At 42.7% G+C, this 15,398-nt stretch overlaps 1 protein-coding gene across 3 annotated transcripts in view; it reads right to left on the reverse strand.

Moving 5' to 3' along the window:
- The window catches only part of PRKG1 (protein kinase cGMP-dependent 1), a 1,123,517-nt gene that overhangs the window by 976,320 nt on the left and 131,799 nt on the right, over positions 1-15,398 (reverse strand). Inside the window, exon 1 of one of the 3 annotated variants that reach the window (XM_061635359.1) lies at positions 11,678-11,988. The exons of 1 other annotated variant lie outside the window; for it this stretch is intronic. In XM_061635359.1, the coding sequence (XP_061491343.1) occupies positions 11,678-11,988 (311 nt within the window). Of the gene's footprint in view, positions 1-27; positions 92-11,677; positions 11,989-15,398 lie in introns of those variants that run through there. One more of the 3 variants, XM_061635362.1, reaches the window with a different exon arrangement.

Genomic DNA, 15,398 nt, shown 5'->3' on the forward strand with positions numbered 1-15,398 from the left:
CAATTGAAATCTTTGAGGAGGACTCACCAAATCCCATTTTATTGTCCATCCCTCTCTCCTTTTAGCCTGCTTCCCCTTGTCCTGGCCTCTCCAGCTGATTAGTACTTGCAGCAGCAGCACTCAGCTCAGTGACTTTATATATAAAGCCAGATGTTTGTAGGGGATGTACAGAGGAAATTAAGAGACAGCTTTTTAAAAAAAAAAAATGTCCTGGTACTCTGTCATTGCTGGTGTAGTCTGTTTAAAATCGAGACCCAGCACTGATCAAGCTATTTGCCTTAAAAGGGCAAAATATCTGTGGAAATAAACTTCAGCTAGTTGGGAAGACAGGAAGAAAGTAAAAGAGACAGAGAAGGGGATGCTGAGGCCTCCAGCAACTTAGTAATTACTGTGAATGCCCTACTATTTCACAAAGGAATCTCCAGCTTCCCGGAAAAGCTGAACCTTTAAAACCAGTTAACGACAAAACTAAAGTTATTAGTTACAGGATGACAAAAGGGAAGGTATAAACACTATTATTGAGGATATAGAATCCTTAGTTAATTTTAGTTTTATAGTGTACAGATGGGGGTAAACTGAATATGTTATAATTGTATTTATATATGTATTTTATAAGTGTATTTTAAATTTAATTATGTACGCCGCCTAGAGTGGCTGTTCACTCAGCCAGATAGGCGGCCTAAAAATAAAATTTTATTTTATTTATTATTTATTATTATTGAGGAAACAATCACCCCAGCACATAACAACAGTTATAAGTGTGCTGAGGTGATTTCTTTCAATTTTTTATTTATTTTTTGTAGTCTAGATGGTAGAAACTTGAGCATGCGTGATGTACTTAGGTCATTTTGGACTTGGGACTTAATGGGTTGCATCAAACGCTGCCATTCTGCCGGTGCAACAGACTTCTACTGGTGCAACACAACTTCCCTCTCCTCTCCTCTGCAGTCTCCCCCTGCCTCCTGCACAGCCTCGGCATTTGCTCTAGTCTAGAGGGTTGGGAGAGCAGATTGGGGGCGGGGGAGAAGAAGAAAGGGAAATCCTGTTGTGTAAGTGGAACTCCATTTGCTTAGCTTGGACACAACCCAATTGCCTTATGCCACTCCGCCCTCCATCTTTATATGGTGACCTGTATTACTTATTTCAAAAATGGGTAAGCCAGCCTTGCTGCGTTTGGAGGTCCCTCCTGGATTTTTGCACCAGGCCATGCACTAGTAGCACCACTGTGGTTTACACACACATTTTCACAACTTTAACACTTAAGTCAAAACTGATGTCTCATATCTGGATGAACCATCACAAATCAAACATCTGATGTCCCCAGTGAGCAAATGGGACACTGGCACACCAACCTCATCCTGTCCTCAGCCAGCCTCCACCTGCCCGCCTACTTACTGACAACCAGCGCAGGGATGGCAGCACTGCCTGTCAGCTTCCTCCTCAATCTCAGGCTGCGGGCTGCATTTTGAAGTGACTCTGCCCTCTGCTGGCCACACCTCCCTTCCCCACTGCTGACTTCAGATTTTCAAGGACCACCCACAACAAAGTGTTGGGCCAGTCACTGTTGCTTCCTGAGCCTGCAGCAAAGCATCTCCGTTGGCCACACCTGGAACACAAACAGGTTGATCTACTAATCAGTTGCAAATCTAATTTTTTAAAAATACACTCAAGCTGATCCAGCCAGGGTTTTAGAGTAAAAAGGGTTGGAGTTTGACTAGTATCATGTGCCCCCATTTTCAGAAAAGAGAGGTGGAGATACACTAGAACGGGTACAATAGTAAGTATGACTCTATTTTTGGTGTTGCCCTTGTAGAACTCAGTGAAGAGAAGGATGGGGACAAAACTAGAATAAGTTGGGTCTGCCTATAATTGGCTCTGACTCCACCTTCTTTTGGTCTCCCTGCCTTCTGTTCCACCGGTCTCAAAGGGCACCAGCCACCACTGAATGCCCCCTCATACTAATGCTTTTCCATGTAGTACTATACTTCTCTAAGACTATATAAAGGAACTTGAACTGGAATAAATATCCCTGGATGGACTCTGGAATAAGAACAGCAAGCAGGAAAGAAGGTTCTGCACCCTCTCCCACTCACATACTGCTCTGGCCCTTGAAATCTCACCTCCCCCTTCATATTTACATATCAGTGGAGCAAATCTGCATTTAAAAATTTGGGTCTGCTGCAGCCTTTTATGTGTTGCCTGGGCCTGGGAGAGACAGAAAAAAAGCTGAAGTGAGGAAAACAAGGCAGATCTAAAGAGACAGTTCTCTGTCTGCACTGCCCATCACACACTGAGTAGTTTTCCAGCATACAGCTGAGTCCTGATTAGAGTAGATGTTAAGAGAAGGAGCAGGAAGAACGAAAAGAGCAGCAACAGCACCATTCAGGTTCTGTAATAGTCTTTGATACTGCTTAATCTGAAGAACCTGTCTCCATAAACTAAAGATCCCCTTTGAGATTGAGGCAAATTCCCCAAGGTACCAATCCTGCCACCTCATTGACACAGTCAAAGCAAATGAAAGGGGGGGGGAGAGAGAAAGAGAGATGGCAAAAAGACCAGCAGCCAAGCATTTTAGCCTGTGGTTGCTAGGATACTGTGGAGACCCTCCACTGCTAAGCAGACAAGGGAGAAATAATAATAATAATAAAAAAGCGTACCTAGGCCTTATGTGCAAACAGCAGTAACAACAGAAACATTCTGCTTCCTCTTGCCCATTTCTACTAGGGAACAATGTGAGTCTGGTGAAATAATATGAACTACAAATCTGGAAACAGTTACACAATAAAGTAAGGGGAGGAAAAACTATTCATATTCTAGAGCATATTCTAGCGATGCTGGGGCTCTAGTTAAGGGTCGGTCAGTTGGCAATTTGAAAGCCAATTGTTAGGACACAAATCTCCACTACACCTTTGAGAGGATTTAGAGGTTATCTTATCAATGTCCGAAAGGTTTCCATGGCAATGAGCAGGGTTCTGAGAGAGAGAGAGGAGAGAGAATGAGAGATCAATTTTGATTTTCTTTTTTTAATAAGTAGTTATTCATGCAAGGGTGATTATCTGAAAAATTATAGTGACATTCTATATATAATTGCAGGGGAAATTTGCTGAAGGGTTAACCAGGAGAAACAGGTGTCCTACTTGTGTGTTTCCCTGAACACATGAGGACTTACACTGGGGAAGAGGCACCATATAAACTCTGCCCCCAATGCCCCTATGCATTCAGGTTCCTCTTCAAGCCTTTGTGCATTTTGCGTGAAGGTCTGAAGACACATTTCTAAGTATGTTCATTAGCATGTGCTTAGACGCCTTCCCACGATCAGGACCCTACATTATTGGTGTTACCAATCCTGGGGACACTTCTATATGTGTTCAGCCAAGTGAACATGGAAGCCCCCTTCAAATCATCATGCAAAAGTCTGAAGGGAAGCCTTCCTCGATGGGGGCAGGACTTGAATGCCACCCCCTCCCACTTTAGGCCCTCATATGTGCAGAGGAACATCTGATCAGGACAAGGTTGTTCACATTATTACGATGTTTGCATTTTCTTTTCAACAACATGATTCCAGCAGTTATTCTTATTAACAGAGAAAGATACGATAGGTCTTCTTTAATGCTGGTCATAACATGTTCCTTCTAAGAGACTTCGCAGTTGCAGAGAGAATAAAGATTGCAGCCACACAAATCATAAATATATGTTGTAAAAGTATATGTATTCTAAAACATTGTTAAGATGCACAGCTAACTATTTCAAATAGAAGTTTCTCTCTTGTTTTGGAAACCTCTACATCTTTCTCCTGGAGAGCCAGTGTGGTGTAGTGGTTAAGGTGTTGGACTATGACCTGGAGACCAGGGTTTGAATCCCCACACAGCCATGAAGCTCACTGGGTGGCCTTGGGCCAGTCACTGCCTCTCAGCCTCAGAGGGAGGCAATAGTAAACCCCCTCTGAATACTGCTTACCATGAAAGCCCTATTAAGAGGGTCACCATAAGTCAGAATCGACTTGAAGGCAGTCCAGGAAGGAAGACATCTTTCCCCTACACTGCAGTGGTTCAAACAATTGTATAAAATCCATAATTTGTAAGTGAATTCCTTAAATGGAAAGATACTGGCAAAGTAACATGTTTTGAAGTGACTGTGCCAGCTACTAACTTAACATTGGGAATTAAGCCTCCAATTAACTATCTTATAGCTCCTTATGAATGGTCTGTGTACCACTGTACAGAATGAAAGTCTAAATATCAGGGCTAAATATGTTGTGTAAGTCCTATATAGTTCTATCTTTTTATGTTACTCCTCTTTTCTAACAGTCGTATATGGTGTAGAGTTTTCATTATAGCAAACATTAGTTATCCAGGTATTTTAGCTAGGGCTGGGCTGGCTCAACCATTCAGGCAGCCATCTGAAGTGGCACATTTCAGGGTCTCTTCCACTATGTGGGAAACAGTATCCAAGCTCAGGTTTACGCACTATTTCCGGCTGAGCCGGCTCCCCATGAACAGCATTCCAAACATTTTGCCACATGCCTCTGCAGATGGATACATAAGAAGAGCCCTGCTGGATCGAGCCAGGAGCCCATCTAGTCCAACATCCTGTTCCCACAGTAGACAACCAGAACCCTTTGGGAAGCCAGCAAGCCAGGCCTAGGTGCAACAGTATTCCCACTACTTGTAATTTCAACAATTGGGACTTTGTGGAGAAGCACTAGCACAGAAACAAGGGTGAGGCACTTACACTTTCTGTTTCCCCTCACACCTTCTCAGTCATGTCCAAAGCCTCTCAGAACAGATCCCAGAAGCCTCCTCAGTGATGTTGTAATGGGTTTTGGAACACACTTTATCCCTCTTGCCCTGCTCCTACTCCATCCCCACCCAGAGCAGCAAAAGCTCTTGAGCCAGCCCTGATCCTAGCTATCTGGCCAATTCACCCCCCTGTCAGAGAATTAAATTCTCCTTGTGTAAATGCATATAGAATTTACACAAATGCTTTTGCATCCTCTCTTTCACCTACCATTCATACAAATCAGTCTATAGTCTGTGCCAAAAGTTTGTATGAAGTCTTCAGGTACATAATGAATACTTTCAAAAGTATTTTGCCTTCTATTTGGCAGCTCAGACTTAGTCAAAGGGTGAAACCCAGCCTCATAATAAAATCTCAGTAAAACACTCACAATGAGAAATAATGGTAACATTGCAAAACAAAAAATATGTTAATGACTAGATCATTGTGCAATTAGCCTTGATAGGACTTGTGTGCTTAAGAATTTGTTCTTTGCTATATATTAACTAACCTGATCCAGTGCAGATTAGAATGCAATTATCACTTGAATTTTGCACTTCTCCAAATTTTGCCAAGTAGTTATGGCTTTAAAAAGTCCCAAAATACATATAAAAATGCACTTAAAATAAAAATGTTAGGACTAAATATATTTAAAAATGCATATTTTGAAAGAATGTGTATTTTAAATACCTATTATGTGAGAAGATACATATTTAAATATTAATTTCCAGGAACTGAAATTAGTGTAGAAACTGGATGGACCTAGGAATGAACACTTGAAAAACTGACATGGACTAGAAATAGACTGGCCCATCCTTCCCTAGTGCTACAAAGCTTTAGGAAGTAGATCCCACTGAAATCAGAGAAATTTACGTCTGATTAAACATGATTAATAGGACTGTGGTACATATTTTATTGCTTTAGAGGGGCAGAATAGCTTATTATCCAGAATCTTGTTCAAACATTTTTTAAAAGGTATTCCTGTGTTATCACTTACACTTAAGAGAAACAGATGAGTGAAGTCAGGTCCCATTTCCAAACATCCAACTCAGTTGTAGAGTTTGAAATTTTACTGAATGTTTATAGTGGAAAATAATATTTTTATCATACTGCCATGTGGCAGGAAAATACTGCAGCCTTCACAGTGCAATTTCCATACATGTCTATTCAGAAATAAGCCCCACTGAATTCAATGGGATTTACTCCCAGGTATGTTTGTACAGGATTACAACCTTAATCACCTTTCTATAGGAAAGAGAATGCAAACTAACAAGATTACAGTAATCACAGATCCCAGCAAACAGAGCAAAGAATGCCCTCATTTACAGTATTCATAGGAATGAGAGAGCTAATGTGTAATAGTCCCCATAACACCTTACTATTCAGAGCAGTGAGCAGCAAACCTGCCTTCATTCACAAGTTAATTGAACATAGTATAAGACAAAAATGTTGTTCATAAACATCAGACAATTTGCAGTAATGAGGTCTCTCTCTCCTTCTGGCTTATGAGTACTTCTAAGTGACCATAAGCAAGGGAGGAATAATACCTAAAAGCAACAATTCTGAATATTAACACTCAGAAAGAGATGCTTGATGGTTATACATAAACCCAATGCAGATGATCATGTTAATTGGCTAAACAATATGTTGGTTCATCAATGAGCTGAATTGAACAGGGAAAGGGCAGACAGTAACATTGTGTTCATGGAAATCAATACTTAAAGTAGGTAGTCTATCCTCTGGAAGATCTCTCACACCTGCATGTAGTTTATCCACATTAGAGGAATTTTGATTTCAGTTAAATTTGTCAAAACAAATTCCATTTGCAAAAATACTGATGCAGACATTTATTGGGATGCTACTAATAAATGAAATCATATGGTGTATTTTTACATGAATGATGAATCGCTTCTTTTAAAAAAAGTATGCATGCTTTTTGCATGACTACGAAATTGTATACATGAAGATTCATAAGACAACCATGAAAGGACATTAAGTATCATGTGTAGGATGCTATATTTCTTCTTCAGAGATTTAGTTTTCTCCATTAAAAGATTGTGACAGCAAGTGTAAAATGTGAACAAATGATTTTCCTCAAATTTATTTAAAAGCTTCAAAGTCAGATTTATTACAACTTTCCTTTGAATATGTCCTTTCTGGGCAGGCAAGCCAGCACAGTGGGGAAAAATTCTGAAAGCAAAGGTGTTTTCTTCTCCTTCTCCTTTGAAGGCATTTCAAAAACCATAGAGAGGAGCAAGATCAGGAGAGCCAGGGCAATCCTCCGACTAAGTTGGACAAATGGGACTTGTGTACTGTGCCCACGCTCAGTATCTTGTCTTTGTCACAATGGATCTTCCTTGATTTCTCATCTAGTTTCAAAGTATGTCAGACAATAAGGAGCTCCCTACAATGAATGCCCATACACTCACCAGCATCTTATTGCCTGTCACTCCACAGTTTGCTGCCCACAATATTTCCAATAGGATTTTGTTTTATGAGAGTATTTAACTTTCCCTCCTCCTTTTCAGAGCACACTGTCACAACCTGTCTCCCATTTTGTCATTTTTTTATAATTTATTCCTTGATCATTTATTACTCTGAAGCAACCCATAAATCCACTGGGATACCACAAAACTGTCAACCACAAAGGAAATGCAGTTTACAATGTCTTCCTTATCCAGCCTAAACATATGTAAAAGGGCCAGAAATAACATTGGATAAAGAGGTATGACCAGAGTTCCCAACAGTATCATTCTGAAAGGACAATAGCTCAGTGGTAGAGCACCTGACTTGCATGAAGAAGGTCCCTCATTCAATCTCCAGCATATCGTTAAAACAATCAGCTAGCAGATGATGGCAAAGATCTCTGCCTGAGACCCTGGAGAGCCACTGCCAGTAAGGCTATAGACCAGCTGTGGGGAACTTTTGGCACTCCAGATGTTGCTGAACTGCAACTTCCACTATCTCTGGCCATTGCCCTTGCTTTCTAGGGGCTGATGGGAGTTGTAGGTCAGCAATGTCTGGAGGACCAAAGGTTCCCCATCCCTGCTATAGACAATCCTGGGCTAAATGGGTAAATAGTGGTAAAAAGCAGCTTCCTATGTTCTGGCCTGATACAGAATTTGCATATTTACTCCCAGTGGAGGAAGGAATTTCTGGTCCAATGATCTCCCCACCCCCAGTTGGGCTCTATCCCCCCCCCATACACAATAGGTCCACCCCTAATGTGGCCCTGGATATGACTGCAAGTGAATCCAATTAATTGACTACAGCATAAAACACAGTCCATTTATCTTGCATCCTCTGTGAGCACTTTCACCCATCACATACAGAAGGACAGCAGCCATCAAGTATACAAAGAAGTCCCAAGAAGAAAAATTTCTCAGCATTGGAATAAAGGAAAGTTGTCACAGCAGTCATATACAAAGTATGTGTGTGACATAAACACATAAGTGAGTTTGTCAGAATATTATGGAGATGCGAAACAAAGCAAACACATTTGAACTCCCATCCTTTGGGCTCTTTTGCATTGTTATTCCTATGTATGCTGCTGTGGCGGCTGCTGCTGCTGCTGCTAAAGCATCTATCCCCTGGTATTGGTATCTCAGAGTACTTCAATGTCTCCACAGAATTTAATGAAAATCGGGGCATTTGTTTTAACAGAATTTTACTTATTCTGTATTCTCAGTAGAACTTAACAGTGAAGTGAGAAAATCTTTGTTTTTGCTAACTGTGTGAACCTTTACAATGCAGTGATTTAATTTGCATGTTGGTAAATTTTCAGTCTAATGTTTTTTTCAGTCTGTTTGAGAATCCTAACATGAGGCTATTCATTTGACAAAAAATAAACTCTCAGTGTCCAGCTGACCAGTTGTTTGTACTCTCAGATAGGCTTAAACTTCCCCTGAAAGCTAATGAAAGAAATTACTCACATTGTTTGTTGAACAGCAATATGGCAATAATGGAGTAATTCGACAACTGCCTTTCCAGGTGGTCAGCTCAAACGTTCAGAGTATCAGCCAAAAAAGTTTGTGTGTGACATAAACACAGAATTGAGTTTGCCAGAATGTTGATACAACAGGGAGAGCCAGATGTTGTTGGACTACAATTCCCATTATCCCTGACCAACTGCAATACTGGCAGGGAGTGATAGGAGCTGGAGTCCTACAACATCTAGAGGGCACCACATTGGCTATTCCTGTAGTACCATATAAGACCATAAAAAGAGCCTTGCAAGACTAGACAAAAAAAGTCTATCAGGTTTATAATCCTGTTTCCATCTGTGGCCAACAGGTAGTTGGCAAAAGCTTGTAAGCATGCCTTGAAAGTAACAATAACCCAGAGCTGAAATCTCAAGACGATTGGTCACATTCTCTTTGTATTACACAAAGGAGAGTTCCTCTGCGTCTTTTATGTTTATCGTGCTTTTATCTGTAATAGTAGCAATTCTAGCCTGTTAATGATTATGAGAATAGAGACAGAGCTGTCATGACATAGCCCTGGATTTATTTATCCTGAAGAAAAAGATACAATATAGGGTGTGTGTTCTTAAAATACTTTCCCTCTGTGAATACAGCCCCTATGTTTTGGGATTTACACCAAAATATATGCCTTGAAGAGTACAGCTTATGTAGCATCAAAAGTTTTCCCTAAACCAAAAAAAGAAAAGAACTCTACTTCCAAAATCCAACAAGAATTTGAAACTATGTGAGAAACCTAAAAAGCACTGTATATTTTATGTATGCAAATGACATTTTCCTAGATTCATTTTTAATAACTGTATTCAGAGCAATCCTAAGCAATTTTACCCAGAAGTACATCCCATTCAATTTAATGAGTAAATCCTTTACTGTAAGTAGGTACCACTTGGGAGTTAGTTCCACTGAACCCAGTGGGACCTAATTCACTCAGATTTATAGGACCATACTATCCATATGCCTTTTTAGAACAACTGAACCCACAACAGCATCTGTCTACTATCATGACCCACAGCTTCCTGCTTCCGAAGTAAAAGCACTGTTGCATCAGCTGCTGACACTTCCTAAATTCTAACTATGGTTGTCAGAAAGAGCAAACAGACACCTTTTCCCCTGCTTTCCTCTCTAAAAAGCCTTGTCAGTTTTGACTGCCTCAGTGGGGTTGATGATCTGTGAAGTGGACCAGACTTCTCCAAAGAGACTCAAGAGAGATGGGAGAAAGAAATAACCCCAGTGAATGGGAAGGGATCAGAAAAAAGTTCTACATTGCTGCTGTGCCCCAGGGTTGGGATACCCTGAATTATGTGCTGGGGAAAGCCTAGCCTGCAAGCTCATGTGGACAAACACTGGCAGCATAAATCCGAGCCACCTTTCTGTTTCGGTAATCCACACTCTTGTCAGGGACGCTCAGCAGATTGCTGCGGATGAAGCTACCTCAGCACACATGCTGAGTGATAGGACTGAGTCCTGGTACATGTGATGTAGTAATAAATGTGAAGTGCACACAGCAGCCCTGGCTTTCCTTCACCTCCCTATCATTGCAACAAGACACTCTATATCTTGGATTAAGGGGTTAGGATGTCAAGGCCAGAGGCAGGCTTGACCCTTGGCACTTTCCAGAAATTAAACTCTGGTCTGCTGTGTTTCTGCTCTTCCTCCAATGCCTTACAGAGCTCCCACACACATACACAAGACCAGTTAGGAATAGCAGGCAAACCTGAGATGAAAGAGGACAGAGATCCAAAGCCTTCTGCTCCCCAGGAGAAAGCAACAACCTGAGAGTGAGAGGGCCAAAGATAATCCTCCAAAATGGAAGAAGAAACTTCTGTGTTATGACATGTAGAAAAATAAGGTTGCCTCTTTCAATTCTAACAGGACACTAAGATGGCAATTCTGTGGTCACTGACCTGGAAGTAAGCCCTCTGGAGTTAAGTGGGGTTTTCTTCTCAGTAGACATATAGGACTGCACTGTGAAAGGATTGTATAAACCTTTATAGTCTTTGTATTCTCACTGGGAAATTAAAGGGGAAAGTGGCTAAGTGGTGAAGGTTGTCACATTCTTACATCTGCGTTATAATACCACCAATGCTTGGCTTAGAGACGGTTCAGCCTTGCAGGCAAAGAGGTGCAAAGCAGCTTTGCAGAAAGCTACTAAGTCAGAGATATACGCTAGAGATAAAGAGCATCCAGATCACCTTTTTATGTCACACAGAATGATGAAAGACACTACCCAAAATAATGTCTGCCTTGGTTCCAAAGAAAATTTAGATCCATTGGAAAACATGTTAGCAAAAACACCTCCCTCTCTTTAAGTAAATAAATGTCTTGTAAATGGAAAATTAGTGCACTTTTAAAAAAAAGAAAATCCTCATGTCAGTGAATTTGATTCACACAGTTCAAACGTCAGTCCCCAGTTAAATTCAGGGCAGAAAGCCACAACAAAAAACAAAAAGCCAGACAGAATCACATACCACACTGGAAGAGACAGTCTGATGATGCTGTTACTGCTGTGATAATTTGGAGAGAGGGGAAAGGGATAAAATGAAAGAGTGAATGTGCTCCTCGCCCCCCACCGTCACATTTTCACACTCCGGGAACTCTTTTTTTTTCTGGAGGGGGATTTGGATACCTTGATATCTGAAAAGGACACAAAGGAATGCTGATGTGTGCGCAGTTGAAGGTAGCTTTGGAAATGTGGGCAGCTCACAAGATAAAAGAGTTCAGGGCTAGGAGAGAGGGAAGGCAGACTGGGTGGAAGCAATTTCGGCAGATGGGGAGAACAGCAATGGGAAGCAAAAGGCAGCGCACAGAGATCCACAAGGCGAGTGGATGGACAGTGCGGGAGACAGACAAAAACGGGGGAGGGAGGGAGAGACCACACTACAGGGACGCCACACGGACACAACGCTTAACCCCTGGCTTACTGTGGGCTCTTGGGGTAGAAAGGCAGGGTGACATGGCTGAGGTCCTGGATGTCAAAAGCGGTGGGCTCGGCTGAAATGGCCTGCCTCTTGGTCCTCTGCTCGCCTTGCAAGGTGGTGGAGCTTTGCTGCTGCGCCTGCTGGGTGGCGGGCCGGATTACAGAGCGGTACTTGTCCAGTTCGTTTTGCAGCTTCTGGATCAGTTCGTCCTTCTGGTCCAGCTCCAGCTCCAGCTCGTCGATGAGAGCATCTCGTTGCCTCAGCTCCTCAATCTTCTCTTGCAAGGCGTATTGTAAATCCCGCAGCGTCCCCATCCTCAACCTCCTCCTCCTCCTCCTCCACCTCCTCCTCCCTGGGGCTCCTGCCTGCGCCCCCCTCTCCGCTCGTCGCAACTTTCACCCCCGCCCCACAAAGTAGCCGCCGCCGCCGCCGCCGCCCGTCCCACTTCAAGCCAACTTTGCCAATCGCTCCTCCGATCGACCTGCCGCCGGCGCCGCCGCCGCCAACAGCTCCTGTTAGCCCTTGAACGCGCGCCTCCAGCCTGGCTTGCTTGGGAGTCGGGGCTGCTTTCGCGGCGATCTGGGAAGCGGCGGAGCTACGCGAGGAGGCTTAGAAGAAACATCCCCGTCTTCAACAGCGCCTCATCGGCACCACTTCACCGACGGCGGAGTGGTTAATTGTGGCTTCTCTCCGCCTGCGTCAAGCTAGACTGGAGAGAGTGGCAGCGAGAGAGAAGGAAACGGAGGGAGGGAAGGAAGGCGAGCGAGCGAGCAAGCGAGGGGCGTCTGCAGCATGCCGTGGCACATGCACTTTCCCTCTGTCACTCTTCTGAGGGCTACTACTCCGCTCAACTATACAGCTGGCGGCTCTTCTCCACACACACCCCGCCAGCCAGCCAGCCAGCCAGCGGTAGGTGTAGGGGTGGGCTCTGTGGCATTCCAGGCACTTCTGGCTGAAATGGCCACGCCGCGTTTTGCAAAGGAATGTGCAGCCTTTTTGGACACTTTTTCCCCCTTTGTAGGGCGGATAGACATTCTCAGTTAGGCAGGCGGCAGGCAGGCAGGCAGGCAGGGGCTTTGTTCTATAAACATCCACAGCAGTAATCGTTTTGCCAGACCTTCTCGAGCCGCCCCCCAAGCAATCTCCGGGGCTAGCTGTGGTAGAAGACATGCCATTTCGAGGATGGATACATCTCGGGCGCACAGCCACGCGCACCAAGCTGTGCCTTCTTGAAGTTTTTAAATAAAGTAGTACTTAAATAAGTAAGCGGGAAGCAACAGGGATGACTGGGCTGGCTCAAGGTATCTTGCTACCTGAGATGGGCAAATGCCCCCTTCACTTCTAGCCAAAGTGGTACATAATGCCCGATGCTAGTCAGGTTATTTTAGAACCTGAAGCAGAAAATCTCAGGAACATTTATCTCTCTCCTAGGCAGAATCTATCTATCTATCTATCTATCTATCTATCTATCTATCTATCTATCTATCTATCTATCTATCTATCTATCTAAATAATAAATAATAAATAATAAATAATAAATAATAAATAATAAATAAAATAACTAACAATTTGCTGCCTTTTTGTGATCCCCCCCAAAGTACTGCTTAATAGTAGGAAGTGCTGTTACTAACCTCAAATATGTATTTGGGGCTTAGGGTCACTCAGTACTGAAGGCAAGGCACTCTGCATAAGCAAAGAGATGCTCTTTGTATTAAGGCTCCACGTGTTGCAGAAAACAGCAATTGTTAAAAAAAATGCTCCTTAAGCATTCCTAATAAGAGCTTTGACAGACTTCCCTAGCCTGCCCAAAGCAACCTCCAGGTTCAGGTGAAGATTTATCTGTACTGCAGGCAAATATATGAACACTTATAGATGCACACATTTAAAATATTCATTGTGAAGCTATTACCAAGCCTTTTCAACAAACCTAAAGCAACCTCCAGGTTTTGCATCTCTCTGCTTCCAGCTACCCGAGCTTCTATTTCTGAGAGCTTAGGGAGGAGCATAATTGGTTTTTCCAGGACATGTACTTTTTCTCAGGACAGTTATGAGGCTTGGACCTCTCATATCACAGTTGGGTAGTAAACTCACTCACCCACTGTGTCGTTACAGCCACAAAAAACAAAGCAATTATCTGAAAAGAAAAGCAACTAATTGACTTAGAGGCTGGGAGCATTAACATTTTAAATAGGTTTTGAAAGAAAAATCTTGAACAGCTCACTGGAAAAGGCTACTGCCTCTAGGGTGTTTTGTCTTATCCCTTCCTGCTTCAGGGTTGGGTTGGGCTAAAAGGTAAGATCTACCTGGATCTGCTGGGTTTGGGCCTCAAGCCCTCAGAATGTGTAATCAGAGGAAAGAAACAGGTGCAGCCATCATTCTGCAAACTAATTTAGATCCAGGCTTCCCTACCTAGTAACTGATGCATGACTTCAGATTCAGTACCTGGATCCTGCTCACTCTAACCAATATTTTTCTCACCCACAATTCCAAATCTCATACCAGGAAATGAACCACTGTCATGAGAGCACTTCCTGAAGAAGAACAATGTAAGGGGAGTGTGTAATACAAGCATCCTACTACCAGGTGCTTTAAGACATGACGTATCATGGCAAAAAACATAGATCTTGCTTGCTTCCTTCAAATTGCACTGGGTATTTCTGCTGCGTGAATATATATGCAAATTCAAAACCATGACCCTGACATCTTAATCATGCCAAATTTACATGAGTCAGTTAAATTCTGCCACATGGCAAAAAGTGGAGCTTCTCTTCAACAAATTTCTACTTTATTTGTTTAATGAAATGCTTCCTATTACACATCTCAAAGTTATTTAATGATAAAAACATCAATAACAAAACATATATATATAAAATATTTTTGGCCAATGCAGATAAAGACTGGAATAAAAATATCCACTTAAAAGGATTGTTGGAAGATGATCTTCGATATGCACTAAAAAGACAATAAAGACAGTGCCTGTTTGATATATAATGGGAGAGACTTCCAAAGGATAGGTGCTGTCACTCTGAAAATATGATTCCTAAATGTGAAGAGCTGGTATCTGCAGGAGGCTCTCTCCTGTAGAGCACAGTGATCAGTAAGGTATATAAGGGGTGAGATGATCTTTTAGGTGTCCTAGGTATCCTGTTGCCAAACGGTATAAGGTTTTATGCACAAGCACCAGCACCTTGAACTTAGCCCAGTAGCTAACTGGCAGCTTCTGCAAGCCTTTCAACAATAGTGTAACATAATGGTGACATTCTATGCCAGTGAACAGTCAAGCTGCTGCATTTTGCACCAGCTGCAACTTCCAGTTCAACCTCAGGGGCAGCCTCACATAGAGCACACTGTAGTTAGTCCAGCTTGAAGACTGACAGATGGGATGTTGCTGGATTACAATTCCCATCTCCTAGACCAGCCTTTCCCAACCAGTGTGCGTCCAGATGCTGTTGGACCACAACTCCCATCAGCCTCAGTCAGCATTGCCAATGGTCAGGAAAGATGGGAATTGTGGTCCAACAACATCTGGAGGCACACTGGTTGGGAAAGGCTGTCCTAGACCAATGGCCATACTGGTTGGAGTTGATGGGAGGTGTAGGCCTTTGGTCAGATACAACAAGGCAATTTTTGTTGTTGTTGTTGTTCTTAGTGGTAAGCACTTTCCCTGCCTTGTTCTCTTAAGCCAGTTCTGGCATGTATTTTGAGAATGACTTAATACGCTGGA

This window comes from Rhineura floridana, chromosome 7, assembly GCF_030035675.1.
Source record: "Rhineura floridana isolate rRhiFlo1 chromosome 7, rRhiFlo1.hap2, whole genome shotgun sequence".
Classification (NCBI taxonomy): Eukaryota; Metazoa; Chordata; class Lepidosauria; order Squamata; family Rhineuridae; genus Rhineura; species Rhineura floridana.